Source organism: Athene cunicularia (genome assembly GCF_003259725.1).
Source record: "Athene cunicularia isolate RWA chromosome 10 unlocalized genomic scaffold, athCun1 chr10_part1, whole genome shotgun sequence".
NCBI lineage: Eukaryota > Metazoa > Chordata > Aves > Strigiformes > Strigidae > Athene > Athene cunicularia.
The window spans coordinates 3,928,038-3,953,173 of NW_020799112.1; the positions used below are offsets into that span (position 1 = coordinate 3,928,038).

At 39.2% G+C, this 25,136-nt stretch overlaps 1 protein-coding gene across 3 annotated transcripts in view; it reads left to right on the forward strand.

The window, feature by feature from the left end:
- CIB2 (calcium and integrin binding family member 2) overlaps nt 1–2,091 on the forward strand; it is a 52,725-nt gene extending 50,634 nt beyond the window's left edge. The window contains exon 6 of one of the 3 annotated variants that reach the window (XM_026855744.1): nt 893–2,088. In XM_026855744.1, the coding sequence (XP_026711545.1) occupies nt 893–914 (22 nt within the window). In that variant the 3' untranslated portion in view covers nt 915–2,088. Of the gene's footprint in view, nt 1–892 lie in introns of all 3 variants that reach the window. The other 2 variants (XM_026855742.1, XM_026855743.1) reach the window with 2 other exon arrangements.
- The last annotated feature ends 23,045 nt before the right edge of the window (nt 2,092–25,136 follow it).

Sequence of the window (25,136 nt, forward strand, 5' to 3'; positions counted from 1 at the left end):
CTGTAGACTTTCTTTCATAATACTTAGGCTATTACACCAGTCTGCTATACATCGTATCTTTTAGTGTCACCCAGATAGAGTAAGTTCCTAGGGATCACTGTGAATATAAAATTTTATCTTCTCCAAATACATACCACAGAGCTTTCTTCAGTGAATTCCTAATTCAAATTAAATGGGTGTGATTAAGTTAGTGTGTTCTTTTTGTAAAACAATCCAAAAACTGTACATCCAGAACTCTTCAGCCCCTGAAATACTCCAAACATTTAAAGTTTTCTTTTGGTTTAGGCATCAAAATTATCATATTACATACAAGAATATGTAATAATCCCTTATAATTTCAGTCAAGAAAAAAAGAAACATACCGTTTATACTGTTGGGGCATTGAACAGAAATTACTATAGAGAAAGTGATTTTTCAGCATGCCCTCTTTAAATTGTCTCTTACTGCCCTGCTAAGGTGCTCAGGAGTTCTGAAAACTGAGCAGTAGTAAGGCATGCTGCTTGCCTGTATCATAGTGCAAATAGAAAGAAGTTAACAAGCAGGATGTCTTGGTCCTAGCAAGAGAAACAACCAATTTATCACCCTAATTTGACTCGTTGAGGAACCCAAATGCTGTGCCATAGCAAAACTACCATTGGGAAACTTTCCGTCCTGCTGTATATTCAATAAATAGGTCAATTTATACTTGATTTAGTCCATTGCTGAGCTTGGCCCCCTGAGCTAACGTTTTCAGAAGATGAAAATTTCTCCCAGAATGTTTAAATCATCCTGGGAGCATGAGAGAAGAGGTTAAGATTCATGACACAGCACCTCTCTTTTTGTACTTTAAGGAAAACGTTGTGCATAATGACAAATGTGTTTATCTCTCTTAATCTTTTTCTTTCCTTTGCAGTACTTTCCACATAAGAATCTGAAGATGTTTCCGTGAGCCAGTATTATCAGAAATGACTTGCCAGTCCAGCCTTTCTGAATCTCAGGCAATTTGAGGGCTTTTGTCCTCTAATTATGGCTTCTTAGAACTCAGCTGAAAGTACTGAAATCATTCTGGTCCACAAAACGACAGGAGCATCATGTGATCTGCAGGATATTTGGAACAGTCACATTTTTATCTTCATTGCTAGCCAAGCACTCTGGCAAAGATGTTTGGTTGTTGGGCTGTGGTTTTTCTTTCTTTTTTTCCAATTTTAGTTTTTTTAAACAGGCAGAATCAGAATATTATTAAAGGTATTTCCACATAGTTTTTGTATTTATGAATATTTAATACTGCTCTTAAAAGCGCAAAAAAAAAGAAAAAATTGACAGAAAGATTAGCTTTGGTGACTTTTCCATGAGTATTTGAAAGAAAGCATGGGCCTTAAATAATGAGATGCCTCTATCACTGTGTTGTAGAGCTGGGGATCTTGCGTGGAAGTTATCTTAGATGAAAGAACTGCAGTCAAGATCAAGCTCCCAGTGTTGAAGACAACCACATCCCAGGTTTGCCTTTCAGTCACTGAAATGGCCGTTGCTGGGTTTGGTGCTTACCTTCAACCAATATTTTATGGATTGTCATGTCCTTATAAAACTTGAAATATTTGCCTTTTCTATATGGTAACTGCATACGTGATTCATTTCTTCCCAAGATAAACGTTCAGACTGTGTCCTTATTCTCAAAGGGGGTCCTGCGTTTTACTCATTCTGTGGGCTGATAATGTTGAATGGAAGAACATGATCATCTAACTCATGAAGTTAAAGAAGCACAGAAGTACTACTAAGGACATGAAAAGACATTTTATTTCTAAACCAGCTATGCAATCTTTCCCATAAAATGCATGAATGCAGCTCTATATTTCTCTTCCTTCTCCAGCTGGAAATCAGCTAGATTTTTCTTTTTTTTTTTTTTTTAATTCCAGTATTGTTTAGGTACTGGGGCCTGAAGACAATCATAAGTGTATTACTGTTCTAACAGTCAATAGAAGGGCTCTGTCACTTACATGGCTTCTGTATCAAAGTCATCACAATTAAAACTTTTGACGCATTCTGTTGTGCTTTGAGAATTTTTGGGCTAAGCACATACTTATTCCCTTTCTGGTCATTATTCCAATTACTGTAAAGTTAAATCTTTCAAAGGATGAAATGTGTTGTTATTATTATTGAAAAAGTTGTTACAGAAATGAATCTTTTTGCCATTTCTGTAGGGAGAGTAATGCTTCTCTACCTCAGAACCTCTTATCTATGGTGAGCTTGCAATGTAGATTGCTGTTCAAATTCACACGGTATGCATCAAAAAGTAATACTTATCTTAGCAGTATGGTTGTACATTAGAAGTGACGATTGAAATTTCGGATATTCCAGATATACAGGACAGACTTGTCTAAGAAAGTGCAGTGAAAATGAAATATGTATGTTAGTAATAACATTTATTTTTAAAATATTTTTTGAGAGTGATCATATTCAGTGATGTTTATAGCATTTTAATACTTCTTCCTATTGGTTTCTGTTTAGATAAAGGAATTAGAGCCTGAATTCCCTCTGATTTATTTACCGAAGTTAATATTAGCATAAATCAATCCTGATACTCCATTCTTATTGAGTAAGAAGAGATTCAAACCTCAATCTTTTTGATTTTGAGCAGATTAAGTTAGATGTACTGGTTGATTCAAACAATTTGCAGGACATTGGCATTAAGAGATATTAAGTTAAAATGACATCCTATTTATTAAAATGTCAGCCTGATAGTTTTTTATTTCTTTCAAGACGCACATTTAATCTTGAAAGCCTCATGAGATATTTTTCTGTCATGATTAGTATATATTGTAAAATGCCAGCTGGAAAGATTCTGGATCAGACAATTCAGACAAAAAGGATCTGGTGCTGATGACATAGGTCAGTTCCTTTTGACATCAGTGTTCTTTTTCCATGTTTTAAAATTTCGATTAGCTAAATTTCTTTCCTTCCTGACACTGTGTGTCGTTCCACTATTCGATCATCCTCCCCACTTAAAGGGGAGCTGCCTTGGAATGTGCTCAGTGTGTTGTTTCCCTGTGTCCTCCCTGACCTGCATGTCACAAAGGAGCTGAAGAGACACTGGGGCTTGTGGTCAGATGTTTAACCTGGAGTTGTCCACGTGTGCCGAGAAACAAAGAGAAAAGGAAATCAGGATCACCCTGTGAAGGAATATTCTTGTCCACAGTTAAAGGAGAATTCTTGCAGAAAACTGCAGATAGAAATGTACGCAGTTGTGCTAACTCCCTTTATTTCTTTGACTTGTGTTCATCTCCTGTAACAAAAACCTGAGCAACATACTATGTTCTGGAGTGTGAGATACATACTCTCTGCTTCTGGAGCAAGATAATCCTAGTAAGTAAGTTGTACCACTGGATGCAAAGGTAAGGGATGGATTTCTAAAGAAGCTTTCTATTTGCAGTTTCTTAGTTGTCTGTCGTTGGATGTCTTATGACTGAAAATTTTGTTACAGCAAAAGCATTAGAGGAGAGCAGCACAATGCATTGCAAATTTAAATAATGTTATAAAGTAAAAAAGCAGCTGTATTTCTGCAGTAGCGTTATTGGCAGAATCTTATAAATTCACTAGCAAGTGTTTCTTCAACCAGGCTTATGTAAACAGAACTATTGGGCAACTTAGAAGGAAACTGAAACAGTAGAAGAGATTTAGATTTAAAACTATTTTGGATTTGGCCTAAAAGCAGGAGGACATACATTTTTTATTGAAAAAAAGGTCTTAAATATGAATGGACATTTCTATATTTGCCTTCAAAAATGGACAAAGAAAAAGGAAAGCTATTACCTAAAGCCTCTATTAAAATCCCTAAGTGTGCATGTTATCTCTAGTTTATATACACTCAGAGCATCTTAGGAACAAAAAGGAGCTGATGGAAGTGAATAAACAGTGTCAAAAAGCAAGTAATAACCAAGTTATTTATTAACCCACTTCAGTTATTATTGTTTTAAGGGAATATAATAAATTGATATTTATAACAGCCCGCAGGCCAAAACCTGATCTTCATTACTTCTGTATTAATCTTCAGTAACTCTGCTGACTTCAGTGGAATTAACTCATATGTCTGTAATTAGATGTGTTTTGAGGAAAGAAGTTGCTTTTTGCTGCGGTTGCTTGTGCTCTCTCAAGCCCTTTTAATGTAATCTTAAAATGCTGAATGTTGTTTTGTTAGTCGATAACCACATGCCCCTCTTTGCTGACAGACTCAGCATTGGAATCTCTTGCAGTCACATAGAAGAAGTCTCATTTCCTTTTCCCACCAGGGTTAATTTTTGCCTCCTTGTACATATTAGAGACATTTCTGATGCAGCATCACAAGGTGGCACCATAATATCATATTAGGTCGTGACTTCATTTCACTGTTTTAATCTCCACAAAATATAGGACACTATAGAGAATCTGTGACGCCACAGACAAAAAGATGAAAACTGTAGTTAATTACAGATTTTAAAACTGTAGACAGTTACACAATGTTTCATGTTTGATTAATGAAATTAAAACTTACAAGGGGCAAAACTAAATACTTTTCAAAGCAGTACATGAAAACATAGTGATTTTATAGAATAATTTGTGTACATGAGAATTTTTTTCTTGATACACACTAGTTGGATTGTGACTTCATATAATGACAATACTCCTTTACAATATCTTCTACTGTCTCAAATGCAGATATTGTAATTTTCTATATAATAACTAATTTGCTTTTGTGTGATGTTGGTCTCAGTAATATATGATACTGATCAGAATAATGGGTTCATTTTTTTTTCCCTTTCATGACTTAATATACTTTTTATTTCCATCTGTTCAGTTTTGCTGTCTTTTGGTACCATTAGATATTATTTTCATTTTTTTCCTTGGACACCTCATGGGTTTTTGTTAGTAAAAACCATTATTTCATATTGCTTGTCATACATTCTCTGGAAATACGGTGGCCACAGTTGTTGTGGGTAGTAGCAAACTGTTGAGTTATACAAAGTTTTCCATGTTTTCTGTCTTATCCTTTATAAATTATGCCATCTTATTTGCCTTAGAGCAGTGCCAGGTACCAAGCTGAAGTCTTTATAGGTGTTTCATGGTATTTATATCCTTTTCTTGGTATGAGAAAACAGAAGAATGAATTAATTCAACTTTTTTTATTTTAGATATGTATTATCTGGTGCATTAATGTTTATCTACCATAATGCTTTCTGTTAACAAGTTTTATATTTGATTGCTGTGAAACATTTCCATCTCAGATGACCAGTGTATTTCATCTTCAGTGGGGCTTAGGCATATGCCTAATGTTCAACATGGGGCAAACATACTGTTCTGAGTAGAAGTGTTTCTTACAATTAAGTTCAAACTGCGTTAAGGCACCTTATATGACATTATCTCTCTTCTTACAGACATGACTTCTGTTGCAGTGTTTGTTGTTTTTTATGAAAACAGCATATGAATCTTTTATTAAAATTGAAATGTACATTAAAAATAAACAAGTAGGGATTTGTTTATGATATGAAAACTGATATTCTAACTACTTTAATATATTCAGATTATATTCTGAAATAACAATATAAAGTAAGGTAGAGACGAGCTTTTGTTGTGGAATGGGAAATATTACACATGTCAGATCAGGTTCCCCAATAAATCAATTTGGGCTGAAATAACAGCAGGATTAAAGAGTTTATAATGTTATTGCCCAATACACCTCAGATGGGACAGACAGTGGAATGAAATTTGATGAGGAAGACATTAAAGGTAATAAAATTATAATTGTTCCTGTCCTTAGAAAGATGTTTCTCTGAGGGAGAAGTAAAGGACATAGCGAACAGATGTTCTGCTCTTTTCTTCATATCATTTTGCAGTTACGGGTGTCTCGTAGAGATGTTAATGACACAGAGTAACTATCAAATTCTCTGGTGGGGAAATGGAAGAGACTAGTTTGGGTAGAATTAATAGCAGATCAGCATTACAGGAGAGAGTGCCTTTATTTAACTGGAAATTCTCCCATTCTTGTCTGTAAAAGACCCTTTACAATCCGAACTCCAAGTGAAATTCCTTACTGCCCTTTTCTTTTGAGTGTGTCTCCTGCAATACCAGTGACAAGCCAGCTGTGTCAGCCTTGTGTGCTTTGCTATTGTAGATTACTCATTACCTCTGTTCTTTCTGTTAAGATTTGCTCAGATTCTGTTGTGGTTTGAGCCCAGAGGGCAACTGAGCACCATGCAGCCACTCACTCACTCCTTCCACCTCAGGAATGGGAAAAGATAAGGAAAAAGGCTTGGGAATGGAGATAAGGACAGAGAAGCATGACTCACCTATTATGGTCAGGGGCAGAAGACAGGCTTGTTAGGGGAAGAGCATCATCAGTTTAATTCGAACACTAACAACAACACTTAACAGAGCAGGATAGTGAGGAGCATTAGCACATCTTAAGAACACCTTCCCCCCACCCCTCCCTTCTTCCCTGGGCTCAGCTTTGCTCCTGATTTCTCTACCTCCCCCACCCTAGAGGCACAGGGGGCAGGGAATGGGGGCTGTGGTCGGTCCCCCCGCTCCTTCCTCCTCAGGGGGAGGACTCCTCACGCTCTTCCCCTGCTCCCACGTGGTGTCCCTCCCAGGGCAGACAGTCCTCCATGAACTTCTCCAGCGTGAGTCCTTCCCACAGGCTGCAGCTCTTCCCCAACTGCTCCAGTGTGGGTCCCTCCCACGTGTGTCAGCCCTCCCAGCAGTGAACTACAACAGCGGGGGCTTCCCACAGAGTCCCGGCTCTCTTTGGGCGCAGCCCCTGCTCCGGCGTGGGGTCCTCCCCGGGCTGCAGGTCGGCATCTGCTGCCCCGGTGACCCCCACGGGCTGCAGGGCACAGCCGTCCCTCTCACCACGGGCTGAGGGGGGGCTCTGCTCTGGCACACCCCCCCCTGCCCTTCTCCTCTCTTCCACTGACCTCAGTGTTTGCAGAGGTGTCTCCTTCACAACTCCTCCTCCCAACTCCAGCTCCCCCTCACAGGTTCCCCATCTTAAATACATTATCACAGAGCCGTGGCCACCATCCCTGACTGGCTCAGCCCAGAGCCGGGTCTGACTTGGAGCTGGGGGAGCTTTGAGAAGCTTCTCACAGGGGCACTGCTGTAGCCCCCTCCCCCACTACCAAACCCCCCCACCAGCACAGATCAGTATATTTTTATACATAAATCCATGACTTGTTCCATCTGTTTTGCACATGCGTGATTAATTTGCCATGTTGAATGCCTGCTCACGTGCCCTGCAGTATAAGCTGTGATTGTGCACTCTTGTCCAGTTCTGTGCACCTGGGGGTTGAGGCTGTATGTGCCCGAAAACGTAGGCCAAAGTGGTTCAACTCTGCTAAAGAGGGTTATGTGGGCACCAGTCCAGCCTCCTCTTTCACTGTCACTTTTCTCAAGTTAAATCAGTGAATGTGGCAGCCTGCCAGGATCAAGGCACCTCATTGCTGTGGGCTTAATCCCAGCCTGGGCCATTCAACACAGATAAAGCTTGCGATCTATCCCGTGTGCTAACCAGCTACGCGAGGTCTTTTCCAGCCTAGACGATTCTGTGATCCTGTGAAATGGCAGCTGATGGCTGAAGGGGTGATAGCTGAAGACTTTGGGTTTGGCCTTCTGGTAAAGCTCTGTGAGAAAGCAGGTACAAGGTACCTCTGTTTACTTGATGGAAATAGTTCTTATTTCAGTCTGAGAAAGTATTCATCTGCCCAGTTCCTGCTGTGGAAGTCAGATCTGGCTTTTTAATAAACCTTTCATCCCTGGTGGTTATGGGTCACTCCTCGCATCACCCCGGAGGCAGGATGGAGAGTGAACTCGGGCTTACCATTAGTAATCTGGTTTTAGCAATCTAATATTCAGGGTTAATTCAGTGACATTTAGAAATAATTTTATATACACCAGATTCTTTCCCTCCTGTTAAGAGGAAATAATCTTCTCTTTAGCGATGGCCTAGTAGACCCTGAGAGGAAAAAGAATATTGGGATTTTAACCAAAATGGTCTTTCTGATTTTCAGAAAATGGTCATGCAACTTTCTTTGTGCAGATAAAAGGTTCAGCATACAGAAACCATTGTAGATTCAGAGAAAATTCCCTCTTGGAGTAATCTGTAACTGAAAGGCTGCATTTGCTCTGCCTAAACAAATAGGTTAATCAATGTGTGTATTTGCAGAAATAAATTCCAGGAAATTCAGTGAGACTTTTCGTATGTTTGAACGTTTTCATCTCTTTGATGGTGATTTCAGTGGCTATTGTTCCAATGATTTAACCAAATACAGTAAGGAAATATAGATAAATTCCCTATTATAATTTCACACATGCTAATAAAGCCAGTAGCACTAGAATTTACAGTTTCACAAGTCACTACACATCTTTGAACTTTGGATTTCTGCAGGATTTGCTGGCAAATGTTCCTAATGGGATGACTTCATCCTATGTGACTCATTCTCAATGTTTTTCCATTTCCAGTTATCTCCTGTAACTGAAAAAGCGGTGGGAATAATTGGTGTCCAGAGAAGTGTGGGTATTTTGAAGTCTTTTCATTCCAAGAGTTTACAGAAATAACGACTGGGTTGTTATTGCAGTAAGTCCAGCCTGATTTGCTTAGAGGAGTTTCTTTTTCTCACTGTGATAATTCTGTAGTAGCCAAATAACCTTGAGGGCCTGATCTCAACAACAGGAAGGCTCCTACTCACTTTAGTAGGCAGGCATCAGATCAGGTCCTTAACAATTTGTTGGGTTCAAATGTGGGATTCATGAACAACAAGTCAAAGACCGCAGATAATATATTATTTTATTTATGAAGAAATACTAATAAGAAATGGAAAACATTAACTGCAAGTATTTTTTTTGTCTCATTCTGTATGAGACAATATGTGAAATGAAAGAAACTATTCCAGTGTCATATGACAGATAAGTAAGGGGAATGTTTGATGATAGCAGCCAGGAGAACTAAAGGAAATCTGTGTAACAAACTGTGTAATCAGCAAACGTTCTCCAAGCTGGTGACATTTTTAATGTTTTTGAAAATGAGTTAAAATTCACAAGTCAGGTCATACTGGGTAATGCCAATGCTGAATCTTCTGTGACTCAGATTCCGTTTCAGGTTCAGCTGGAGCCTCAATGGTACTGAGTAGTTCCTAATTTGACACAAGGCACCTTGGTGGGGAAAAAAAAGTCAAAGCAAATCTTGTGAGTGAAAGCCTTTACATGTTAAATAAAAAAGTGGGAGGGGAAGAATTTCTGAGCAGCTTGTGAAACTAAGCTTCGCTCTTGCCATGTTCTGTAGGACCACTGTACTAGGTATGTCAAATTTAATGCAGATATCTTATTTGTGACCAGTTCAGCCTTAATTGTGTTCCCTTCTGGAGAAGAAATCATCTTTTGTTATGAAATCCTCCTATAATTCTTTGTGTAACTATGAATGCAGGCATATGACTTTAATAGGTTGTGAAGTGAATTTTTGAATCACTGTTTTTCTGAAAATTTCTGGACTGCAGGCTACAGTTCTGTTTGACCTGCATTCACATACTCAGCCAATAAACAGGCAGAACTCACGGAGCACAGTGAGAGGAACTTTTTCCATCATACAGTGACCTGACGCTCACAGTGTGCCTGTCTGAGGCAGGTGAGCAGCAGGCAGAAGGGGCACTTTGGGATAACAAGGAACAGGTAGGTATGTTTCTGCATCTTTGGTGAACAACCTTCATCCACTTCCTGCAGCAGAAATGAAGTGGATTAATTTCTCAGTAAAGGTATAACTTTTCAATATATTCACCTTCCTCTTTAAGTGGGCAAAGAGCTAAAACGTGCCAGGTTAAATTGCTGCTTTGAGGCAGACACCAGACCTTCTAGTTCTTTGAGGATCCAGTTCTATACTACTTGTGCTAAACAGCACCATTATCTCTGGTATGTCCATTGGATTTTGGTTTATTAAAACATGAATAGATCATCTGAGACTACTGAAAAATGCAAAAATCTTCCTTAGCCATTTCATCTGTGTCTTACACATTTCATCTGAATGTTCTTGCTTTACTGATCTAAACAAAGAATATTTGAGGTCTCATAAAGAACACAGGCATCTGAGTTTGCTCTGTGTTGTTATTTCCTGTAAAACTGTACCGTGAACTCAGCTAACATTCGCTCTTATTTGCTTGCTTGAAATGAGTACATTGTGTACACTAAGAGACTGCAGGATTGCCACAAAATGCCACTGCCCTCAACATTGTGAGTAAGCATTTGATAAAACAAATTCTGGTAAAGTCAGAGTAAACATTTTAAACAGCATCTTCATATTTTGACCAAAATCCTCCTGGGAACAAACTTAAGATGTGTTATATCCCTTTGAAAATGTCAGTGTATGGTTTGAAGGTTCACTCAGGAATCTCTCATGTATTATATGCTAGTCAGAGAACTAATGCCATGCAGTCGTTTGGCTTCAGGTCTCAGATTTGTCAAGAAGTTTGGGGCTTATTCTGGTCACACAGATGTAGAAATAAAGTCCACTGCATTTAGTGTATTAAAAAGTATAGCTTTGTTAGAGAAGCATGCCAGTTAGTGACCTATTTATGGTATATTCTCATTATTTCTTAATTGTTCCTTATTTTGAGCAGAGAACTGGTAGAGCACTTCTGCATTTCATCTTTTGTATTAACTTCGAGAATACCAGTGCAGAGAAAAGGTATGGTGAGCAGGAAAAGTTAGGCCTATTGTGTGAGGAGAGCCTAAAAAAATCTTGACTTAGTACAGTGAAACCAAGAGGTTTATGAATTCTGTGATGAAACCCTGGAAGCTTGATTCAGTGACTTGGGTTTTGAGACCTATAAAACCTCCTACCTTTTCCTATCCTGTTTGCCTTAAGATATAATGCAGGTGGAGTTTTTGAACTGATAGCTAATCTACTGCTATTGAATCTAATAATTTACAAATAAATGTGATTCTTCATGGCCTTTGATTGTAATTAATTTCCTTTTTATGTCACACTAGAAAAGGTGAAAATGAAGAAGTGTATGCAGAAGGAAAGAGAGTCAAGGACACTTCCCTGGTCATCTACTGATTTATTCTGCCCCAAGTAGGAACTTCAGTCATCTCTATGACTGCTGAGGCAGACAATTTCTAAACTCTTTTTTAGCTTAGAAATCCATTATAGGGACAGGAGAAAAAGACAATTGTGGCAATAATTTTTAATCAAGATTCATAGTTGATTTCTTTTTTGTGAATGGGATTTGCTTTTCTAATATCCTTTATTTTAGTATTTCTGCTAATTGTGACATTGTGGTAGTGTTGCTAGCTATATGTTTCTTCTTCTTGAATTTATGAGATAATTTAGATCCCTATTTTGGTTTATTTTAATGATTTTGGCTCACAATAGAAGTTTGGGGTTTTGTTGTTTTCAGCTTTGGTTTATAATCATCTGTGATGAATGGTGGGGATTTATGATTTGACTGTTTTGCATCTTTCATCTATAAGCATAATGAGCTGATAAAAGCTGTTTGAAAAAGTTGTAGTCAAATGTTAATTATCACTGAGAATGGAATTTTGGCCTGATGCTTCTTTGAATGGACATGGTCAGTGAAAGTGAGCTGAACAGAATGGAAATAGCTAGTAGCACTTCTGGAGTATTCTCACTACTTCAGGATCTGGAGAATAGAAATGTCTCTATTGTATTCCTATCTTCAGTTGAACTGCAAAAGTGCAGAGTGCTATTGGATTTTTTTAGTAGAGCTTTTCCAAAGTTCACAAGAAGATGCAAGACATTTTGGTCAAAATTTTGGATAGAATCATATGAAAGAGGAGCCCAAACTGCTATGTCACCAACATATACGTTATATTTAAGCCAGTCTCATTTGCATGAAACTCCAAGCTAATAATTTCATCATGATTCTACAGGCAGTCTGCCTGTACCACAAGATTTCAACTGAGAGAGCACCTGCTGATAAGAAATTATGTCATACCTTCTCATTCTGCCTTTTCTAACTTTCCATTATGGCCCACTGACCACTATCTTCTGTTCTGTAGTCTCTGTGAACCACTGTCTACCACAGACTTTTCACCACTTCTGCATGTTGCCAGACATGAAAACCAAGTCTCCATCATCTTCTCTATGCTGAGCTTACAAACTGTGCCATTTTTGATACAACTTTTATGTAAAGACAATACAGCTTCTTTCTATCTTACTCATCCTACAGTAGTTTTTCCTTCTCCCTATAGCAAAATTACACATCAGTATTATTTTACAGGCCTGCACTCCATCTATGTTTCAGCCACTGCAGAAGTTAGACTGTGCCCCAGGAACAGCCTTACAAATCCATGTATCTGAGAGACATAAAGCAAGCTGTGTCTGTCTGGAATTTTTCACCCTTCCACATTTGAATTTAAAAACACTGTAGCATTTAAATACTCATAAAAAAGAGATCCTGAAATGAAACATGTCTGTTTGTTGTGTACACCTTATTCTGTTTCTCTCAGCCTATACTGTGACTTAGTTGATTGACTTCCATTACCTTACTACCACTTTGAATGCTTCCTCTGAATTTGACCTCATGAACCTGATTGAAAATGCACTGTGTGTGTGCAAGAAAACCACCCCTCAAGAAGGTGCCACTGAGACAACTGTTACCAACGTATTCTGGTAGGCAAGTGGCAGTGTAAGGTTTATTATTGACCTATAAACTGAAAAGCTGTGTGAATTCATGGTGAGCTTAAGAAGTAGATGACACATCCATCATCTGAATTCACAGGTATGACACTGGAGCATGAAAAAAGGAGTGGAATTTCTCCTCTGTAACACACTGGAGGAAGCATAAAGCACCTTTTGCACTTAACCACATAAAGCCATTTTGATCCCACTCTTCATAAAATATTGAATACCTTCAAAACGTCAGCAGAGTGTGGGATTTGAGTATGCGTGTGTCTCTGCTGTAGTCACAGTTCTTGTGGTCTTGTAAAAAGTGAACATTCTAGTCCTGCAGCCTTCCGTCCTTATGTGATAGTAATGGGAGGGTTGTTTAGTGCATGTTGCTTTCTTCCATTTGCAAATGGTTTAAAATTAATGGGAATGACAAATACAGTGGCATCCATTTCACAAAAAAATGTAAATGATCCAGGTTCCTCTTTTGGAGCAAATTTTAAGAGATCTTTTATAATTGAATGATTTATTGGAGATTAAAAACCAAAAAAAAAAAAAAAGCCTGCCCAAAATATTCAGAAGTGGCCAATGAATTCTTAAATGCCCATTCTCCTTCTTGGTTATTCAAATATTTTAAGCATCCACAATTAGCCTAGTAATTTGAGGTTTATGGTATTCTATAAAAACAAGACCCATACTGACAGCTTAGGTCAGAGATTTCCCCTGCCTGTTTGGTCCAAAATCTGTGTCCTTTGCAAAGCCATGCGGTGTTTATACTACCTTTTTGTCAACATCCAATTCTAAAATAACATTTTCCTTAAGAGTGCCAGGGGCAGACAGTTTGTTTGTTTCTGCCTGCTTGAATCCTGGGCTTCTTGCTGGAAGAGGGAGGGGCTGCAGAATGCCCACGGCAGCAGCTGCAGTGTGTGCAGTCCCCTGAACCCACATCTGGGCTGTGCTTCATCCAGTGCCACCAGCAATGAGACGGGGTCCTGAAGATGGATACGTCAGCCTGCCGACAAGTCTGGAGGAACTTTCTGTACAAACACTCTCGTAATGTTTAACATCTTGCTTTCTCACTGTAAACTGTCAAACCAGGTGTGAAAAGCACTGTTCTGAGTGAGGAGCACTGTGCAGCTATTGAGCACTGCAAGAAGAATAGGTCATGAGCCAGGATGAGAATTGCCAGTGAGTCTAGCAAAAGATCAACGCAGTTCATTCTTGCTGCTAATGAAACCAAGGAGGATATGACTCAAGCAAAGCTACCTATCACTAGAAGAAAGTTATCTCTAAGTCTGTCTGAGCTGTGGCTGAGAGGGTTTTGCTTATGAGAAGACAGAAAAGTGATTAATTTAATCCATTCATACTGTACAATACGTCATCTGGTAGATCTCTGCATCATGTCACAAATAAGTTTAAGGTCATGTCCCACAGAGTATTTTAGAGGAAAAAATCTAATCCTAGGCAGTTATATGCTTCAAAGGACCCAGCCTGGGCAGTTTGTCTATGTATTTAAAGTTTCTATAATGTCTCTGGTTCTCAGATGTCAGGCTCTGGATTTAGATGGGATAACACCTTTATCAACTCTAATGCAAGGCTAATATTGAGATGGTGACATACAGCTTTTCATAGTCAAACTGTTTTGTTTTTTTTTTCTCATGTGTTCTGCATTCTGAACCCAGGAGTCTAAATTGAATCATATGAATCTTGTTTGTTTTGTTTCTTATGAAACGCTTTGGTGTATATGTTTTCTTGGCACAGGGTCATTCTGTTCCACCTTCCACTGAGATACTATGGCAATGTTTGTAAGTTACAAGAAGACATAGTCCAGCCTCACATGGTAACTTGATGTCTGTGGTCTGCTTTTTGCTGTCACTGAAATCCATGTCAAACACCCCACAATCCTTTCCACAGCCCCAGGTTTGTAAAGGTAAAGTTTAGTAGATGTGTATTCTTATAGTTGCATCTTCTGTGATTAAAACCCACTATGAACTAAATCGTGATGGTTTCAAACATAAACCCATATCCACAATCCAGCACTTTTAGGAAAAAAACCACCAACTCTACACACATAGATGTTTTTTTAAATTCTTCTTTACATTTATAGAACTAACCATTGAGACAGAATCAAGTCCTAGCTAAAGTAGTCAGATGAAGTTAGTGCCACTACAGGGTTTTTAATAGTCAACGAAGTTTGCTACTGAGTATCAGAAGTGAATTTCCCCTTTCCCTTAACTATTTTGTATGTCTGAAGGGTATTGGGACTTTGAATTTTTCTTTTACTAAAAACTGTTTGGGAGGTGAGAGAACTGCTGGTAGTTGAATTGTGACATCCCTTGAAACCTGAATGATTGCAGGGGCAAGGAATTTTGATTCATATGACTGGGATGCCCTGTCTATATGTATTAGCTTCCTGTAGACATTGATCTACACGTGCAAAGCACACAGCTGCTCCTTACCTTTCATTGTCTTTTTGTAATTCAAGACGCCTAAAAAATACATCAGGGAAGAGTTCTTTTCTGAAACATTTAACATCCGTGCTATCTCAACTAAAATTACTTTATTCGTGGAATCTTCTAGCAGTATTGCAGAAAAAATCCACCCACAAGCTGTGTTTTATTTAACATAAAACTGAAGAGAATGAAGAAGTAACAAAAGCGACAATCACTGTAGATCTGTGTCATAAAGAAATACAGGAGATAAAAAAATTATTTTCTTTGCAGATCATTTATAGTATTTTTACAGTTTAAACTTACTCCTCTAAGAGAGCCTTGACCAGGGTAAAGATCAAGGATACCATCTATCGTTTTACCTCTTAAGTGATGTTAAACTGAGAAAAAATGGGCAAGCATCAGCTTAAGCATGCCAAGTTGCTTTTTTACCTTCCTGGGTATCAGCATTAATGGAAATGTCTGTACATAAAGCTTTGTTTTCCTTTACTTATATAAAAAATGTTGCTAAGGTGGATTCTAGAGTGAGAGTGATGAGCTCAGGCTGAAAAGTAGTAATTGTAATTCACAGCTCAACGGTGACTTCCAGCTCACTGCTGTACATTACTATCAGTGACATTAATAAATGTCTGAGACGCTTTTCTTTTTCAATAAGTGCTTTTTCCTGTGCTAATTTTACCCATGCAACTTAAACACTCTTCCTACAAAGGAGATACCTATATGTTTGGCACATAAGACATGAGTTTCTTATTAAAAGTGTTGGAACTTGAAATTCATGTTAGCATGAATTGGATCCAGTTCCCGTTGTCACAGAATTATCTGCATGGGGCAATGCAACCCCAGGTGACCTTGAACAGTTAGACAGCAGAGTGTAGTTTTGGGTGCTGAGGGTATCTTCCGTCCCAGAAGTAGTATAGTCATATCAAGACAACACTGCTTTTAGGCACACAATTACCCTGCCAAAACACTGTGTCAGCATGGCCAGGGCTGGCTCTGGTTCTGTGTCATGCTGTATTATTCAGTGTATTCCTCAATTTTATTCTTAACTGATGTTTCTTGTCTCATGATCTGAATACATTTGGTGCTACAGCTCGCCACAATTACTGTCCCATATCCTGCCCCTTTACTCTTTCCTCAGGTAAATTTATCACTTACTTCTTCAGGAATTGTGTCTCATTTGAGACTGAAGAGTCTGAATCAACACCTAGTGCACTGGCAATAAATAAGCTGTCTTAGTTGTCCTCATTACTCCTTACTCATTCTCAGTTCTTTCATCAGCCTTCTCCCAACAAGCTTCTTTAGCCCTCTTATCTTTCTGCTACATTTGCAGAATACATTACATTAGATACTCCTTTTCAATTAGAGATTCTGAAGACAGAAATTTCAAGAAAGAGTCTTAAGTTCTTTGTTTTAATAAATCTGATGTTGTCATATATGTCCCCAAATTCTTCTCAGGAGAAATTAATTCTAAACGAAAACTCATGAAATAATATTCTGGGAGAGTGGCTTCTGTGTGTAGATCTCACATTCAGGAAGTAACTGAGTTATGTCAGTATGCAGCAGTCTTGGTAGCTCTCCACTAAGTGCCCAAGATTAACTCAGCAAAGCCTTCGGAAGATTCCAAATAAAAATGATTGCTCTAGCCCTTAATTGCTTTGAGTAAGGTATGTATTCCATAATATTTGTGGAGAGTTCATAGGTCCCTCAAAGGGCAGTAAGAATGCATTATTATTAGTGTAAGCTGGCAACCATCAGACTAATCAATAGGCAGTTGACAGCACTTGCTGTGAAGCACAAGCACTTAGTGTTTTACATCTGCTAGTGTGAGTATTAATAAAAGGTGATGCTGCAAGAGGCAGTTAGGATTTGAGGTGGGGACAATGGAAAACATTTGCCTTCAGTAAACTGAATTGGTTTTGGAGCAATTCTGAACACGTGCCATGAAAACATAGCTTGGTCTTTATGGCGTAATATTTGTCCCTTCTCAAACATCTGTACTTTGTATCTTTTCCTAGGACACAGATATCTTTTTCCAGACTTACACAAAATTTCCATTGATACTAACGTAACAGGGTCAGAACAAGTATTTATTACTGCCAGAGATTTAATATAATTGCAAATTTGGCGTATATTGCTAGCCAAATTGGGTACAGGAGAGCAGCAGTATATGACAGGATAATTTTCCCCTCATATTTTCTTAGATAGTTTTATTATTTGGTATCTGTCTTAGAAAGGACTTTGCATTAGTTTGGCTCCAGATTTGAATGTTGTGACTTTAACCTTGAATCTGTACTTCCTCAGTTTTCCATGTGCTTCCTGTCTTTATCCAAAGCCAAAGCCAAAAGTTCTAAACCAGAAAACCACAGGAAAAGCTGCTCTGGTGATGTTTGTCTTGAGCAGAAACAAATAGCAAGAGGGATTTCCTGCAAAATCATTTTCTTGTGACAAATGTAGTCTGCATTTTAGACCAAATAGTCTAGCTAAATTACCTATTTTTAATTAACATTATATCAATTACAGATTCTTATTTAAAACACATGTAAGCGTCTTTCAGTTCACAGTCTTTAAGGTTTCTTGATCCCATTCAGCTTTGACAAATCCATTTACCATTTACTAGAACATTTGATTTATTTCTTGAAAGGGGTGAATGGACCTGTGATAAAGTTAAGAATCAAAAGGATTTGAAGAAAGTTTATTTACAAAGAGCCGGTATGACTGTAGTCATTACTTAAAAGTCACATGTTAACTGATAAGTATGTTAAGCACTTCATAGTCCACATCAAAAGAAAAGTTCATGTCCAATGCATTTAGGCTGGAATTCATCCCACGGAAGTTTAAATACTGAAATGATTTGCTGTCCATCAATATCTGCTGTTTTGCCATCGATGCTAGATGGAAGCTGGAGCAAATACTTTCTACTTGCAACATACATTCCATGTGTGGATTATACTGAACTTGCAACTGCAGCTTTAAGCCTCAGTCAAATATCTAAAGACTGGGGAGGTGAATCTGAGTTTTCTATGATATGGACATTCAAAGTGAAGAAAAAATGGTAAGAAATAAGGAAAGCACATCTGAATAAGAATTACAGCAGTGGGTATTATTGGCACTTGGGGTTCGTGTGTAAGTTGTAGCTATAAGTTAACATTGAATCACCCACCGAGGCACACAGATGAAGGGCTTGTCGGGGTTTATAGCTAGCCACCATTCCTGGGAAGTCCACTGGAACGAGATACCCGTAACTGCCATTAGCTCACACTGGCATTAAACCTCGGCTATGAACTATTCTGTCTTTGGAGAGGTTTCTGTTAGGATTTAATTGGAGGGAGGGAAGTGATCCACAGCTTCTATACACGGGATGGAGGAAGTTCAGGAGCTACTGGAGAAACTCAATTTCGTGGTTGCAGTTAATACAATGAAAAGGTGTCAGCTGGGATATGGTGTACTAGGAAATCAGTTAGAAAGTTAGAAAGTCAAGAAAAGGACCACAGTGTGATTGACTGGTGAGAAAACAGGCTGGGCACAATTTGGATCAGAGAATGGTTAAAAGCTTTGAGGTCACATAATCTGACCATGTTACCATGAGCCAGAGTAATTCTGTGCCATCTCTGCTAGTGCAGGCAGGTCATGCAAATGTTCCTGTCAGCCACTGCACCTGGGAAAATGGGCTCGTAAACTTAACAGAAAAAAAAAAGAGACTCTCTAACATTAATGAGATGTGATGTACTAAAACACTGATAGACTGTAGAACTGTTAGGTAAATATAACACCATATTTTTAGATTTTCAGAAGGGCTTTGTTCAGCAAGGTGAGATTGACAGAAAATATGTAACCTAGTAGACCTGTAGTATGTCTCTCCACCTTAAAAATAGCCTTCTGAACTAAATAAATGGTAAAAACACTACATTGAAACTGTCACCACTAAATATTGTAGATAAATGCTAGCACAAACATATATTTGTACAGCAGTGATACACTTTTTCCTGTCACCTCTTTTCCTCTTTTTAGTTTTATGTGAGGTAGTTTGTCTTGTATACTACAAACTTTGCTAATCTGATGACACAAGTATGTCGTCTGAGGACTTCCCTTATGCACCTTGCAGTTCTTTCATGAAGTAGTACCCTGGGCAGAATAGTACAATTTACATAAAGCAAGGCAAGGAATCCCTGCAGCTTAAGGATAGCTTGTCTTCCTTTTACTAGTTCAGCTCTCTGATATGGCCATCTAATCCCAAAGAAATCCCCCTACTCCATTTTGATAGTGCAATGGAAGACTTCTGACCACAGGAACACTTCTGAATTATCGACTCCAAAATTAATTGTACTGATCTCTTTTGCTTTCTTTCTTGGTTCTTGCTTTGCAGGATAACTCTTTACCATCTCTTCTGCTGTTCTGAGAAACTCTGACATTATCAAAAGTGAATATTCTGGGTTCATCTTTAAACTCTTTAGTCCAGCATTGCTTAAACTGCTATAAAGGGAATAAAGGTAACCTTAAACAACCATTCACTAAGTTATTTCTCACTCTGTGAGATAATGGATATAAAACCTGTGATCCATTCTGTCCCACTGGATCTTTCCTGATTCTTGTTGTATGTAATACTTTCTTGTAATATAAAAAAAAAAAAAATACACCAAACCAGGATTATCTGAAGATTTTTATTAAAGTCTATTCTATGATCTCCTCTGATCTTTTTACAGGACACTTCTATGAGTCCCCATTATATGTACATATTCTTAGGTTCTCCACTGGGAATCAAATATATGCATGGAAACAAGTTCTACTGTAATCAGCTGAAATAATTGTGTTTTATTAATTGTGTCATTATATGTGTTTATATCTCTTGCCCATTGATCTTTTTGTCTCTACAACAGTACTCTAAATTCTTCTGTTTATCCTCTTCAGCATTCCTATCAAGTTCTATAACAGTTCTCTAGCCAGTCTGGGTCTACATGAATGCCGACAAGCCAACGATTATGTGCATATGGATTGCCCAGTTTGTTGCTACGTTAAGGAGTTAAGTTAAGGAGTTCCTGCTTTTCTACTCATAAGGGGTCTAATTTGACTCTCCCTTCTACATAGCTACCAACTTGCCTGGATATCTTTGCAAGTCAGATCACAGATGTGTAACTAGAAATCAGTGCTGCCATTCACTGAATTGTATAATTGTTGCTTTTTCATAGTGAAGAGTTCTTGATAAGATGCAGTGCAACAAAAAGTAAAACCAATGCATTTAATGTTGTCCTATATTCGACTGCTTTTATATGAGACAGTTAACTGAAGTTACATTAAATCTTCCATACTGAATCAGAAACTACAAATAAGTTTCCCTGATTATTCAAGTTTTGCATCTTTTTTTCCATTTTGAGAAGGGAACAGAAATGGCAAATGTGAAACAGGAAAGGAGCACCATCTAGTGTTTAAGGAATAATAACGGAGAACGAAAAGTATATGAACCATTTCCATCAGTTATAATGTAGAGACCATGTTATTCTTTAGCTTCATATAAGGAAATAATTTATTCTGGAAATGTAATAATATTGTGTTCTTTATGGACATTGTGGTGACTGAGAGGCAGAGGAATGTAGAATGACATGTCACACTGCATCGAAACAGCAGTTTGGAGATTTTGCCTGTCTTTGGTAAAAAAAGGCTTAGGAAAATTTTTGGTTCATGACCTCCAAAGAACTTAAATAGTAGTAGGCCAAAACCATTCACTCTTTGAAATGATGTAGTGCAATACTGTATGCATGTAGCATGCATAATCAGTCTATAGCAGAGGACAGATGCTTACATTGGCAGTGACAGTCATGGATAATATTCACAGAGTCAACTAGATTGGAAAAGACCTTGAAGATCATCCAGTCCAACCATTAACCTCACACTGACAGTTCCCAACTACACCAGATCCCTCAGTGCTATGTTGACCTGACTTTTCAACCCCTCCAGGGATGGGGACTCCACCACCTCCCTGACACAACTTGAGGCCATTCCCCTTCGTCCTATTGCTTGTTACTTGGTTGAAGAGGCTCATCCTCCCTCTCTGCACCCTCCTTTCAGGTAGCTGTAGAGGGCGATGAGGTCTCCCCTCAGCCTCCTCTTCTCCAGACTAAACACCCCCAGTTCCCTCAGCCGCTCCCCATCAGACCTGTGCTCCAGACCCTGCACCAGCTCTGTTGCCCTTCTCTGAACACGCTTGAGGCATTCAATGGCCTTTTTTGGATGAGGGGCCCAAAACTGAACACAGGAATCGAGGTGCGGCCTCACCAGTGCTGAGTCCAGGGGTAAGATCCTTTCCCTGTCCCTGTCCCTGCTGGCCACGCTCTTTCTGACACAAGCCAGGATGCCATTGGCCTTCTTGGCCACCTGGGCACACTACTGGCTCATAAGAAAATTCTGCAAGATGAACTTGCAAAATATTTGTTAAAATGCAATAAAAGTAACCCTTTAGCTTATATCTCAGCCTGCAGGTTTGGACTCGTGCTGGGGGGGGGAGGGGTTTGAGGGGGGCAGTTGTCTGTAGTTTCTTTGTTCTGGAAAACAAAAACCAGTAGATGTTCAGTGTGAGGTCTGAAAAACTCTGGGTTTTATCTCTAAATTCTTGTATCTCTAAAGATACCAGACAAGAGACAAAGTAATTTTTGCTTTCTGTTTCGTGAAAGGAAGCAGCGTACCCTCTCAGCCATTCTAATTTTGGAGCTGTGATCTCACTTTAACCAAAAGCATGGTACAGATGTGCTGCTTGCAATTTATTGGTGTTTCCTGTACTTCTTTAAACATGACGGCATGAGCCTGGCATATACACCAACTGTACTCTCTCTGCCTCCATATCTAATGATAGCCTCTCTTTCTTGCATATTTACTTTTTTAGAATGAAATGTGAACTTATTCAAGAACTTGTGAGTGCTTATATTCATTGTAAGATACAACCATTACAATAATAATGAGTTAGACCAGTCTCTAATTTTTCAGAATAAATGCAGTTTTATTTTTTTATATTCAGTCAGAAGTGCTATTACTCAATTAATTTTGGGGAGCAAAACACACAGAAAACTCAAAGACTTTAATATTTTACAAGCTTTGTGGTTATTTTGGGAATATAACCACTGTTTCACTCTATGTAAAATTTACTTGACTGTTGCACTATTGTTAGGAGTTACATGCTTTGTTGGCCCTCGCCTCTGGACAGGAGGGAAATCTCATGTTGTGAGATGCTATTTATATTTGTTTTCTAGACATTTGTTAGCAATAGAATGTTACCTATATCATCTGTGCATTCTGGACATGAAAACATGAAAGGAAGAAGCAGGTAAAAGGAAAAGCATTGTTTTCACAGAATCATTCAGGTTGGAAAAGACCCTTGAGATCAAGTCCAACCACCAACCCCACTCTACAAAGTTGTCCCCTACACCACATCCCCCAGCATCTCATCTAAACGACCCTTAAACACATGCAGGGATGGTGACTCCACCACCTCCCTGGGCAGCCTATTCCACTGTCTGACCACTCTTTCTGTGAAAATTTTTTTCCTAATGTCCAGTCTGAACCTCCCCTGTTGCAGTTTAAAGCCGTTCCCTCTTGTTCTATTGCTAATCATCCGTGAGAAGAGACCAGCACTGACCTCTCTACAATGTCCTCTCAGGTAGTTGTAGAGAGTGATGAGGTCTCTCTCTCCTCAGCCTTCTCTTCCTCAAACTGAACAGACCCATCTCCTTCAATCGCTCCTCATAGGATTTATTCTCCAGGCCCTTCACCAGCTTCGTTGCCCTCCTCCACACTTGCTCCAGCACCTTGATCTCTCTCTCATATTGAGGTGCCCAAAACTGGACACAATACTCCAGGTGTGGCCTCACCAGTGCAGAGTACAGGGGGGCTATCACCTCCCTACTTCTGCTGGACCCACTATTCCTAATACAAGCCAGGATGCCGTTGGCTTTCTTGGCTACCTGGGCACACTGCTGGCTCATGTTCAGCTGCTTGTCAATTAGAACCCCCAGATCCTTTCTTCCAGACAGCTCCAGCGCCACCTCCCCAAGGCTGTAGCCATGCATGGGGTTGTTGTGGCCCAAGTGCAGGACTTGGCACTTGGCCTTCTTCACCACAGCGGTTACTTACCAGTCCACATCTGTGAAAAAAAGGGCATACACAAAATAAGGAACTTATTTCCCAAGAAGGGGAACTTTCTGGTTACATAAATCAACCATGAAATTAGGGGATTCTCCTACTTTGAGTCTTGTAAGGAAGCTGAACAGAAAATTTAAAAAGAGAAGTACTGACAGCAAAAGTTTTGAGGATTTAGGAATTGATTCTGTGATTTGCTGCAAGATCTAATAATCGATAGCCAGTAAGAGTCATGAGCGCCCAGAACAAGGCCATGCTTCACTAAATTGATGAGATAATGTAACAGATTGGGGGTTAAGTGCTGGAACACTTAAACTTGTCTAAATGACTGAGATAAGGAACTGGCAGCTTCTAAAGGCAATCAGTGTTTTCCCTGTGTAACACCCTTTCTAACAAATGACACTTGCCAAGAAAGATGCTACCAGAAGACCAAGAATACTTTGTATTTTGGGAAGAAGATAGTTAGCAATATATATGGAAGAAACCTGTTGTTTAAGCAGGATCAACCCTTCTTACTTTCCACATTTACTAACAAAACCTCAACTTTTGGCAGAGCAGAATCAGTAATTCTAGTTAGAAAAAAAAAAAAAAAAAAAAAAGAAAAAAAAAGTTTAGCCTTATTTTGCAACATGTAATCTTCCAGTGGATCACAGTTCATGTCATGTGAGTTAACTGGGGAGATAACTTCCACACCTCAGTTTCTATAACAAATTACTCAAGTTTCTCTGCTAACAGACCACTGGCTATTTCCTCACTTGACATATTTCTTATCAGTAGGTGACATCTGGAGGGGAGGTCTCGAAGAATTCTGTCAACATCAAAGGGGAACCCATGGACAACCACACTGAATATTCATTCAAGTGCTTTATAAGCTCTACATACTTTAGCATAGAATGAAAAAAAGTATCTAGCAGATGGGACAGTTACTTTTTAATGAAAAAATTAAGGCATTTAAAAATTAGGACAGAGTAAACTCTGGGGAATTTAGGATTTCTGGATAACTTGAATTTCCAAACTGTCAGAATTCAGTCAGATGAACCTAGATACTCCTAATAAAATCCTACAAATAGTGTAATCCTAATAAAACCGCCATTGCAAACATTAGCTCCAACCACTGCAACAAGTGTTTTGACAGCGAACCCTTTGTGCTGTATTCAAGGTTGAGAATGAAAAGCTGAATGTCATTAAACAGGGAATTGTCTCCTCCCACTTTTGGACGATTATGGCACATCAGACTGCTTATTTGTAGCCAGAGCGTTAGGCACGTTTGATGGAAACAGGCATATACTGCATTCCAAACACAAGGAAAGATCATGTGAAATTACGTGTTACCTCCCTATGGCAGCTTAAGCTCTTCACAGTGAGGAAGTTTCTGTTATAGAAGTTCTTTATTATTAACACTAAAAGGTCTCTAGAGCCCAAAATGTGCTAGGCATTTCACTGAAGCATAAAACTGTAAATAAGTTGGCCTGCAGCCCTTCACAAGTCTAAACACTGTAACCTACAGCTGCCTTCATGTTCCATAATTTTCCTCGTAAATAATGAAATTTGGGAGAAATTTTTAAATGCCCATCAGCAGGCAGAGCAGCAAGGGTTCGGCGCGTAAGCTCAAACATTGCGGAGAGGCGGTGCAGACGTGTGGCCCCCAGACTCTTTGGTTACTGCTGCGACGACCCGCGAGGCAAAGGTTGGCACCGGAGAGTACAGGTGAGTAACGCAGTTCCCAACACGGGAAGGGATTAATGCGAGCACGGGCTAGCCCACGGCTGGGACGTGGTCACAGAAGTGCCGGAGGCCGGCGGCAGCACAGCGAGGGCCCGGGGCATGGCGGTGGGCGGCTCCACGTCAGCAGCGGCCCATGCCGGGCCGAGTTCCCGCGGAAGGGCCGTGCAGGGCCGAAGCCCCACGCCGCGCTCCTTCCCGCTGTCCCGGCGGGCGCG